The 12,198-nt window shown below is 37.7% G+C and overlaps 1 protein-coding gene across 1 annotated transcript in view; it reads left to right on the plus strand.

The window, feature by feature from the left end:
• The window catches only part of LOC113542066 (MAM domain-containing glycosylphosphatidylinositol anchor protein 1), a 192,474-nt gene that overhangs the window by 164,436 nt on the left and 15,840 nt on the right, over positions 1-12,198 (plus strand). The window contains exon 16 of the mRNA XM_026939340.3: positions 2,473-2,603. Coding sequence (XP_026795141.1) covers positions 2,473-2,603 — 131 coding nt within the window. The remainder of the gene's footprint in view (positions 1-2,472; positions 2,604-12,198) is intronic.

The following is a 12,198-nucleotide window of genomic DNA, read 5'->3' on the forward strand; positions in this document are numbered from 1 at the left end:
TCTCCGTTATCAGTATCGTAAACTGATAACTTTTGAGGTAAACATGAATACATTTCTCTAACTACGATTATTTTTGTTAAAGTGCATTTCCGTAATTCTGTGATTGGTGTTTGAAGCACTTTTTCCAAGTGCTTTTTCTACAGTAATATGAGAAAAAGTGTAGCTTGTCATGTTACCAAGAAACCACAGAGCCCTCTGTCTTGCAGACTTTCCCATACTGGAAAAGTTACAGCTTTTAAATTTGTTTCTAAATGTACTTCTCCTCCCAGAAATCTTCACCATATCAACAATGACACATTTTAAAATCCATTTTTTGTGGCCCGTCCACCATACAAGTCCCCATGTAAGTTACTATAGAAATGATAACAAAAGCCGGAACTACTGTCATAGCTGCTGTTAGAGCAAAGGAGTCAAGGGAAAGGAGTTATACCTGGTATAAAAAGACATTATTTAATAATGATAAAGTGTTTTGTGACTACAATAAACTAATAATAAATGTACAGAGTTACAACAGTGGAAACGGCTAAGATTTAAAAGTAAATATAAACACTTCCAAATCATTTCAGGGGAATATATTTGTGGTAATGGGGGAATATATTTGTGGTAATGGGGAAATATATTTGTGGCCAAAATCTGATTGTTTTTTGTCATTTTTGAATGTTTTCCCAGAATGCCATACATACATATCTAACATAACAGTTTCACAGTGAAGGTAACTACAGCAGTATAGGGCAATAGTTTTGCAATAGCAAGATTTGTAGTAGTCGAGCCATGAGATGACTGGACATGGAGTTGTGTCGCATATTCTACGGTGTAGACTGATCTTGTTGATCTTGTTCTAAGGCACAGTCTGAGCAATTTTTCAAGATCAGAAGTATTCCACAGTGTGATGTCTAAGCGATAGCTGGTCATTAAATGCAATCATTTCTTTAGCGTACCTTACTAGTAGCAGTGACGACAACCTGGGTTTGACAGCGGTGTTAAAAAAGACTTGATAGAATGACAAACTATTGAATGTGAGAGGTTTTTTTTTTTGTCTGTGTGAGAGGCAAAGTGGTAAATTATAGAGCTTTTTTTTACGTGAATGAGAGCTAATGTTTGAGTGATGACCCATGTGACACCTTATACTCTCTCATATTTATAACTCTGTACTCTCCATGTCTCTTGTGCGTGACCGGGGTTGTGTAAGTCGCAGTACCTTTATCAGGAGGAGTGCACTAACCAAATGTGGCAGGACCTTTCAGACAGAAGTCCACTTGAACTACCTTGATGCACATTTATTAAAAGGATGAAGGTCAGCATGCTTTCTTCCAAGCTATATCACTTCTGTCAGACTGATATTTGTGTGATGCTCATAAGTGCAGGCCAGGTTTTCCAATATTATGTATAAATAATATGCTTTATGAATGCAGCATTCAGAAGAGGACGGCTTCTTCTGTCATGCTACTCCTTTCAATTTTGTCTGGAGGGCTTTTGTCCCTATTCTGAGCTGAAATATATATTGGCTCCCCTTAAGCACTAAGTAGGAAGGATAATTTATTTCTTGAGCCGTACAGGTGGCACTTGTCCTCATTTCCACTAATCCTAATGTGCCAATTTTTGGTGTGCTTGTTTGCATTTTTAAATGAACGTTAAGACATAAGTTTACAGAAACAGAGTATTTATAGTCTGCACACCCACTCTCTGTCAAATTAGCCATTAAAAGAAGATCGCATCTTCTCGTATTATGGAGTAGTGCAATTTAGAAGTGCACACAAACCCATAAATATGGAAACAAAACAATAATAACGATGGAGTTGAAGGCAATTGGTTGTCATCTATGCACAGATATGGAAGCACCATCATCTAACACCTTGTTTTTGGTAATACAGTAATGTTAGCTGTTAGTATTGTCTAATGTTGTCTTGTGGGTTTTACAGGAAGGGGCCTATTTAACTATTAAAAAAATACAAACTTGGCACATTATTCAAATGTGTACAATAATATTTTAGTTCTTTATTGGAGCCATTTTTTTCTGTTTCTCAGCCTTCCACCCATAGAACTTGTTATTAAAATTGTTATTAGATTTAAGTTGTCATTATTTATCATTATTATATCTTTGAAAAACAGCAGCTTGTGCTTTCTAACACTGTGACAAAATTAGAAGATCACAGACCCTGGGAGAAACATGGGTCTATCTGTATCACTACTGTGAGCTGCTTTAATTTCACACAGTGCACATTTAAGGTGAGATTTAGAGCAGTACTGATTCCTACAGCTTCACTGAATCTGGCCAGTTGAAGATTGGAAAAACATCACCTGGTCTTTTTCCAGTCTTTATCTTTCCAGATTTCTGTTTTTGGCTGACAGGAGTGGAACCCCGTGTGGTCTTCTGCTGTTGTATCCCATCCACCTCACAGTTTGGCATGTATATGCATGAATAATTTTTTAATGCTAGGTTTTAAAAAAATTGTCGTTCTTTTTTCACTGTAGGAACTCTGAATGTCCTCCTGCGAGTGAAGGGCATCGCCACAGTGGATTCTTTAGCATGGACACTCTCAGGCCACCAAGGCCCCAACTGGAGGAAGGCTAACGTTGTGGTGTATCCCAGTGGGCCATTCCAGGTACGTACACACATCTAACTGAGGAATGTGCATGTGAGTGTGTGTGTGTGTGTGTGTGAGTGTGTGTGTGTGTTGTCTTGTGCAGAGACCAGTGAGGTAATGATTTGGGAAAAGCTGAGTCATGCTGTGTAGACTTTCCTGGATTGACATTTCTGCTGAATCACACTGCTGTTTCAATGGGTAGAAGTTTTACTGCTGTTGATTAATTTTCTATAACAGCAGCTCTAAAGCTACAAGGGTTCTATTAATGGCCTGGCTCTAATATCTTAGCATTTCTATAGTAACAACTTACGCAGGGATTTGTATGGCAGGTGCTCCACATAAACAGATTAAAACCATGTGTAATCATTGATATTTCTGTGAATAGATGTTTGTTTAGCATTCTGGAAGGAGTCTCCAGTATCAGCAATTTGTGGAAGAGAGAAAAAAAAAGAGAGGATGCTGAGGGAAATATGGTTTATAGCTGATGAAAATTATGATTTTTTTTTAAAACAAATAAAAAATGCTTTTCTTTGTCAAATTGCTGGAATAAAACACTTCTGGATGTGCTTCAGGGTGGCCCTTGATTATTTTCTTATTACATGCTATCTTCAGGCTGGTTTATTTGAAATATAGTGGCCTCACATTTGGGAAATTAATTGTATTTTAATTGAATAGCTTTTCTAATTAGATGTATAGCTTTCTAACTCGGGCAGCATAAAACACTAGTCGCCCCGAAGGCTAGACTCTTTGTCAATTTGGCTTGAGTCTCAAGTCTTTTTTCATTCCGCAAGGCACAATTCCAAATCCGGATTATTGGTAATTGGAGTTAATGTCGAGTCGACATCGAATCATTTTGTATATATGTATGTGTGTGTGTATATATATATATATATATATATATATATATATATATATATATGTATATATATATATATATATGTATATATGCATGTGTATATGCATGTGTATATATATATATATATGTGTGTGTGTGTGTGTGTGTGTGTGTGTGTGAGAAATGAAAAAGTCTCCTATTTGTCTGCCTGCTCTTGCTCTGACTTTTTTCCTCTCCATCACGCTCAGCTAAAAGCGTTTTCCCTTTTAATGAAGAGAATTAACAATAAAGTCGAGATGACAGCCGAGAGGTAGCCAAGTTTCCCTCTCTCCTTCTGCCCTTCTCTTTCTTCCTTTGCTTCTGCACTCCCTTCGTCTGCCATTTCTGGAGTGTCTGTTAAAAAAAAAAAAAAACAACGAGAGATGGTTCCTTGCGGACCTCATCACGTATTCACTGCAGCATATGTTTTGCTGATACGTACGAGAACGAAGGGTAGACAGGATCTTCTTCTATGCCAAACTTTCTAGTCTTTTTTCTTCAGTCACTTTAATTTCCTGTAGAGGCTTCATGCTGTACTCAAGGTCTCGCTCGTCATTATCTCGACATTGTGCATTAGTTTGATGCACAAGACTGAAAGACGGCTAATGTTGGTGCTTCTGAAAATCAAATATATTGTACACTGCATTGAAACAGATATTAAATGTATGCTTCATATGCATGATAACTAGATGAATGTTTATAATTATTTTGGTTATACAACAGTGCTGAGGAATTCTTGAAATCTGATTGGTCAGAAGGTGTTGTCAGAAGGATGAGTAGTTAATGACTGGTAAATTGCTGTGTTCGAAGAATAAAACACTTTTGTCAAATACTTTGAGGTGGTAACAGTAACTCCACTTCATGTTAGGCTGTATCACAACACTCTATCACTGATTAAATTTCCTATAACAGAGTGCCCCTAAGTGTTTTACTCTTTACTTAATCAATATTTAATCAAGTTGAATATTGAACTATAAATCTCTTTTACAAGAGGGACTTTGCCAAGATAGCAGCAATGTAAATAATTTCACATGTCAAGAAATTCATAGTACATTATTACATTATAATACAACATGTAACCATGTACTAGTTCCATGATAACTTTGTATCCACAGAGACTATAAAATTACATTCATGTAATGAGCTCTAAAGTGATCTTTCTCTCTAAAGTGAGAGAAATTGTTCTTTTGTGAGATCTGAATGTTACATTCAGGTTCACTGCACTTTATATCCTTTATTATGGTGAAGTAGTAAACTGGAAGATAAGACATTATTATAATAAGACAACCTTTATCATAATGATAACACAAAACCATTTTGGAAAGGAATTGTTCATGAGAAATAAGCACTGATTGTCTGAGTTTTTGGTTTAATTAATCAGATGTGTTAGTTTCAGTTCAGGATTTGTTGCCAGAATAAAACCCTATGAATGAAGAACAACAAGCAGTTAATGAAAATGTTATTGAGACGCAACTTTGACAGCCGCATCATAACATGGATTGCACTTACCTGAGATAAGCGTGGATTTCTAGAATGTTCTCTGGGAATAGCAGTCTAGCTAGCAGGTGACGATCTTTATGTAGCTTACTTCAAAGGAAAGCTAAACTACAGTGCTAAATAAATTCTAATTCAAGAAAATACCCCATAATAAAAACTGAAAAGGAATGTTAGCTTGCCAGCATGATGATTAGCTACACTAGTTACTTCACCTGAAAAAAATTGGTGATGACAATGTTTTTATGAATAATGCTGTAAATATGGACCTAACTACATAACTTTGCTATAGCTGATAATACTTTCATCCTTTTATAATACCTTTATCCTGTGTTGTTGTGTTCCTGTGTTTATTCTGTGTTGTCTAAGTTTTACTCACCTGTGTTACTCATGCTTTGCCAAAATTATTGAACTGTATACCTTTTGTACATCTCAGACCAAACCTATGAAACAGTCATAAGCACAGACCATAAGCCATAATTGCCTTAAAAAACAGATAAATTGTGAGGGACCCTTTTTAAAATAGCCTCATAAATAAAGTCCTACCAGTGGTTAAGTCATTGAATTGTTAGTGCAGGGCAATTAACTTTGGAGTACTTAATGAGGGCTCCACAACGTGTAATAAACCTTTGGGCTCAGTAATATACAGTATCCAGCATGCAAAGACAATAAACCAGTCCAGCATCCAGTTACGGCAGACAGCGGCTATAATAAGGAGTCAGCAAAAAATGCAATAGTTCCTCTTGCCTTACCAGTACTATAGAGGAAAAGGAATGTTCATCTTTGTCTATTTTGTCCATCTTGTCTATTGTCCATTGTGAGACAAAATTGTGTTTTTTTTTAGTGAGATCCAAACTAAAGAGAGGTAAATAAATAAAAGTCCCTTTTCAAGCTTCTCAGTCAGACCACAGTGTGCCCAAGGATCGATGGGGAAAGTCTGAGCCAGACTCCTCCTGATAAGAACAGCCGGCCAGCCAGTTTAATCCAGCCATCTCTCCCCCTCTGTCCATCCCATCTGTTTGTTCTCCCTGTTCCCTCGTTCCTTGCTGTGTTACAGTAAATGAATACAGACTCCAGTCATGTTTTCCTCCTTTCCATGTATCAGTGCCAGAAGAGAACAGGTTATGGTTGTGACGGTATACCAGTACGATAGCACATCATGATATGGCAATCAGAAATTATTATTTGGTTAACCTTATGCTGTATATAATGTTTATTAGGAATAAAACCCTTGGATTGTGCTGTTATAGGACAATAATCAACAAGGGACTGGTTTGATGCGGCCTAAGCAGAGTTGATTATTTTCCTATAACAGCATGTCTCAGAATGTTTGATTTTTCTTACACCTCAGCAGTTTGCTAAAGATGTGTTAATTAAATAACACGTTGTACTTACAGTATTGTCAGTATTGACGTTAGCAGAAGATCCTATAAATCCTGTAAATTGTGAGGTGAGGCCCCATGGATTGGACTTGTTTGTCCAGCACATCCCACAGATGCTGGATAGGCAGGGTGCATTATCCTGCCGAAAGAGGCCACTGTCTTCGGGAAATACTGTTGCCATGAAGCGGTTTACTTGGTCTGCAACAATGTTTAGGTAGGGTGTACGTGTCAAAGTGACATCCACATGAATGCCAGAACACAAGGTTTCCCAGCAGAACATTGCCCAGAGCATTACACTGCCTCCACCAGCTTGTCTTCTTCCCATAGTGCATCCTGGTGCCATCTCTTCCCCAGTTAAGTGACGCACACGCAGCCATCCATACATGACGTAAAAGAAAAGATGATTCATCAGACCAAGCCACCTTCTTCCATTGCTCCATGGTCTGGTTCTGATGCTCACGTGCCCATTGCAAGCACTTTTGGTGGAGGACAAAGGTCAGCATGGGGTCTCTGACCAGTCTGCAGCTACGCAGCCTGAAAGCCAACCCTTCTTTTCTTTAAGTGACCTAAAATGTACAAAAATTAAAAAGTTTCCATCATTTCATCAGAATGCTCTATTCTACTCACCTGCCGGTACAAGACTGATCTGAAATCAATCTTCACCAAGCCTGTTGTGTTTTGCACCTTGTTCTTGTTTTGTCTGGCTTGTGCCTTTGTTTCAGCTTGTCATGTTGTGTTTAAATGCAAGGTCCATGAAGTCGTATAACTGATACTGCTTTAATAAACACGCCGCGTGATTTGAAAAGCCTGGATGGGATAAAAAAATAAGACTACAGCCCTGTTTTTGAAAACATGGATTTAGAGGCAGAATAGAGTTTTGGTTTAAGATTTGATGTTGTGACTGAATGTGATGGAAAAAGTAAGATGCACAGCATTATAGACGTAACAATAACTTTAAAAAATAAAAACATAAATTAGGTTAAAACAGTGGATAAATATTTATTAAAATAGTCTTGTAGAATTTTGCTAAATATTTATATATTTATATATTATTTATTCAGTATTCAACAATAGATTGGCCAATTAAGGACAATTCTAAAGCAGAAATTCCATCCAGATATGGCAAATATTAAAAAAGAAAAGAATCAGTAATCAGAAAAGAATATTGGGTTTTATTGTTATTTTGTTAAGCAATATTCAAAGAAAAGTAAAATATCAATATGGCTGATGGGTTTATACAGACTTTATTCTGCACAAAAAAAAAAGTCCCACTTTTTATTTTTTTTTTATTTTTATTTTTTTTAAGGTCAGTTGGCAGTTCCCCTACTTAAAACTTATTCACGTTCACCTGGTATGGAATAAGGACACCACCACTCTCTTAAGTTGACTAACATCCCTTTTGATTTTGGCCCGACTTTTTTATGAGTTATCAAGGGAAGTAAGATCATAACAAAAGTGAAAGCACTGGCGTGAGAGTTGCGTGAGTGCTGAGGGATACACGGTGATTAGCCCAGCGTAATTATGATTTTTATTGGGGGTGGGGTGCGGGGAATACATTGACCTTCATCTCTCGTTTCTTCATATCTCTTCGCCATAGCTGGCTGTTTTTCAGCTCTCAAGTCCTGTGAGCTTCTCATATGCGCTTTGTCCATTAACCTCTTTCTTGCCCCTTCTCTTCTCTTGTTACTCCAGCTCTTTATTTCCATGATGGTCAGAGTACACACGGGATTTCCAGCATTGCCACGACTCTCTCATAACCTTCAGCAGCCGCACGCACTAATTAACGTCTCTCTTTCTGTCTTGCACACACACAAAAGAGCAAGCCCACGAGTGATCCTATTAAAAATGGCAGCGCATGTATTTCTATAAAAACGAAGCGCACTCGAATGCTGAGAATCACAGCCTTTCAAGCATTAGCCTTGAGTTCTCAGAGTCTGTTATGAAGGCGTGTAGGTAGAGTGAATGAGTTCCTTCTCTGTAATGAGGTACACAGCACTAATGCACGCTACGTTCAGTGGATGTGCATGTGCTAAGAAGGAGAGAAAAACATCCATGGCAAAAAGTGAAGGCCAGTTACTAGCTGTGTGTTAGTAGTGTTTTATATGAGAGTCTCTTATCAATTGACCCTCATGTTCTCTTTGAGTCTAAATGATATTTTTATTTAATTTATTTTTCTTGCCAATATAACATTATATGGCTCATTATCACAATAGTTGATAGTTTTTATATGGTTATCTGAATTATTATATTATTATTGATGGCTGGTTTTGATCTACAGACTGGGCTAGAAAGAAATCAGCCCTAGCCTCACTTTTTGCTTCTGCATACCATGCTGTGCATTTTTCTTAAGACACAGTTTCACTTGGTTCCACAAAAACAAAAACAAAAAAATCCAAAATAATCTGTTTTAACAAGACCTTTATTAATAGCAAATAATCTGATGTGGATGCAAAAAATTGAAACCTTTTTTACCTATATCCTGTATATCATTGTATTATATTAATATAGTGTGTGGGTCCTTGGAGGACTAGTGGCCTGGGTTCGATTCCCGGCCAGGGAACCTACCCTAGCCACAGGGGTTGCATGCAACAGTGCGCTTTCAGTGCCAGTCCCGAGCCCGGATAAAATTGGGGAGGGTTGCTTCAGGAGGGGCATCAGGCGTAAAAACGGTGCCAAAACCAAATACACAGACTAATGATCCATGGTGGTGACCCCTAAAGGGAGCAGCCAAAAGAGGAACAGCAACAACATTAATATAGTGTGTATGTATAGATAGATTATAGATAGATCAGATTTTTATGGCTGTAAAATCTAACAAGATGCCCGGGTTAAAGGGGCATTCACAGTAAACTCCTGAACAGATCAGCAGGTTAAGAATAGTACGAGTGGGTGTGTGTATTCAGCGATAGAAAACAGAAATGGTTTATAATGTCAAGTGACATTACATTTCAGTGTTTGACGTTGCACCCATGTTCCTGTCTCTCATTCTTTCCCTTGCTCCAGTTCCCAATTAGCAAAGAGGAGAGAGAGAGAGAGACAGAGAGAGAGAGAGAGAGAGGGAGAGGGTTAGGCTTATTGGCGCAGACATGCTAGCAATGGAAATCAAATTAGCCCACCTCAGAAATGAGTAGGGAAGTCTATTGCCAGTCTCATGGAGTAGAAGCATGAGATTTCCTCTCCCTCACCCTATATTCTTCTCATTTACTTATTCACAACATCATCCTGTTCAAAGAGACTTAGGTAGGGATTAAGCTAAGGGTCAGAATAATATGGTGGCTGTGTGTGTGTGTATGTGTTTAATTGGACTGGCTGGGAAAATCAGAAGTCAAAGTGTTTATGTGGAGGGTTTTCTCTAGTCAGGAGGCTTGACCTTGCACTTGTCTGTTTCTCTTTCTCTGTCTGGCATGAAGGGCTCTTAACAACACCAAGTCTCAAAGAGCCTGACAGTTCACTTACTCTTATGAATACAAATATATCATAAATACACTTACCTTCTTTGTAGACTCTATATATCTACATAGGTGTGACTGAGAAAATTTTCATCTCTCTTGGAAAAAGTCCAAGCACTTTCAGTAATTATCAAATGCCAATCTCGATTTTAACCGAGTTGATAATGAAAAAATGATATAGTCATTTTCAGACATTATTTTATTCTGGTCAGGATTGCACTGGATCTGGAGGCTATCCTGGGAACACTAGGCGCAAGACAGGAGAATTCACCCCAGATGAGAGATAGATAGTCAATCGGAGGGCACCATGCACACACACACACACACATACACGCACCTAGAGGCAATTTAGCATAGCCAGTCCACCTACTGTCATGTTTTTGGTTGGAAACCAGAGGAAACCCACATGGACACATGAGAAACATACAAAACTCCTCACAGTAACCTGAACTCTGGATCGAACCGGAGGTCCAGGAGCTGTGAGCCCCAACACTGCGCCTCTGTGCCACCTGGGGAAAAATATGTGATTGCAAAACCACTCGTAGCTTCGTAGTTTAGCAGTAAAGAGTTTTTTTGTTATTTTGTTTGGATGATCAACCAGTGCTCTGCTAAGATATTGCAAGCATTTTAGCACTTAGCACTTAGCTGATATCAAAAACAAGCATAGACCTCTGAGGGTTCCATGTTAGCTATTCTAGTATGGAAAGAAACATATCAAACTCTCCAATTCAGCTGTTTCTATTCACTCAGTAAACACAATCCTTCTTCACTCAAAGAATACAAAAAAATCATATGCACTCATTCATATATGGTTTGAGAGAAACCGCTGGATGACGCTGTGACTGAATTCTGACAAACAGGCAAAAGATGGAAAATTGGCTAAAACTGGGCTTTTTCTGCTTTGACAGCTCATCTTTAAACGAACAAAATATTTCACCAAAATGTCATAAGCATAAACAATTTAGTTTGTAATCAGACGCTGGCTGTCAAAATGGCTGACAAGCTCTTGCACCACAATCGGAATGAAATCTTTAAATACAATTTCACTTTTGGGAGTAAGCAGATTTTAAAATGCTAGAACTTTATTTGTGGTCAACATAAATGCATAAGCAAGGTCCAGAAAAATATGTAGCTTTCAGATATATATTTTTCTGGACCTTGCTTATGCATTTATGTTGACCACAAATAAAGTTCTAGCATTTTAAAATCTCTCTCTCTCTCTCTCTCTATATATATATATATATATATTAGAAAATGTTGGAAAATTTCACCATGTGAAGGGATTTCCCATTCTTCCCATGAAAATCTCAGAAATTAATCAGTGGGTTTTCTGAAATGTGCTTCTTGTCTCTCTACTTAGACAGTATTCTCTGAGTCTGCTGAGGATTCGTTCAAAAAAGAATGCACCCTGTACTGAAGACTTTATCCTCAGCACCTTCATTTCTGAATTGCTTCAATTACCATGCTTTTTCCTGTTATTCTTATCATTAACGTCAAGCCTACGATTTGTTAAATCTAGACTTTTTCTTCTTTAGCGGTAATGTTTTAAATAAGCACCTCTTTCCTAGTAAAGTTGCTTTTATTCTGGTTATTATGTGGATCTTGTACTAGGTTCAAGCCCAGTAAATTGACCTTTTCCCCATAAACTTAACTGCTAAGAGTAAATAGGTTAAACCTTTTTATTTATACTGGTAAAGAAGCATGCAGAAATATAATCAGACAGAAAGGAAACCGAAAGAGTTTTAGTAGTTCTTGTTAATAATATCGCACTCTTTATCTCCTCAGCACTAAAAACGCTACACGATTTTAAGTAGCAAAAGGATGTAATTCCACTGATAAACTGTCTCGGGTTAATCGAAAGTGTACAAAGCTGTCTTTCCTTTTTATCGATTCATTTGTTTTGCACGAGCATCCAGCTTGTGAGTAATGCAGTGTGTTAGAGCAGAACCGAATTAGGCCTGTGTTTGTGTGATTAGGTGTGTGATTAGGTGTGTATAGGCAGCTTCAGTGCTAACATAATTAAGCTGTCAGTCAAAGCCAGGACTGTGTGTGTGTGTGTGTGTGTGTGTGTGTAAAGAGATGTAATGTGTTCATTGTGCATAGCAGAGAAGACAGGAGGAAACTGGTGAAGGAGTGAAAGACAGCTGAGTGGTAGAAATGATGATTTTGGCCACATCAATCTTTTTTTTTTTTTTTTTTAGGTTTTTGGATAAAATGCATCTATAGCATGTCTACTCCGCCTTATCTGAAACTTAGCAACTTCGAAGAAGCTTTAAGCTCAGCCCACTTTGCACGAATGCAGATAAATCATATAAACCACACTAAATAATGGGGAAATGCATGAAAGCTTATTAATACATTTTTTCTTTGTTCAAAACCACACACTCTTTTTACCTCTTCATTTCTATCCCTAG

The sequence above is a fragment of the Pangasianodon hypophthalmus genome, chromosome 3 (genome assembly GCF_027358585.1).
Source record: "Pangasianodon hypophthalmus isolate fPanHyp1 chromosome 3, fPanHyp1.pri, whole genome shotgun sequence".
NCBI classification, from domain to species: domain Eukaryota; kingdom Metazoa; phylum Chordata; class Actinopteri; order Siluriformes; family Pangasiidae; genus Pangasianodon; species Pangasianodon hypophthalmus.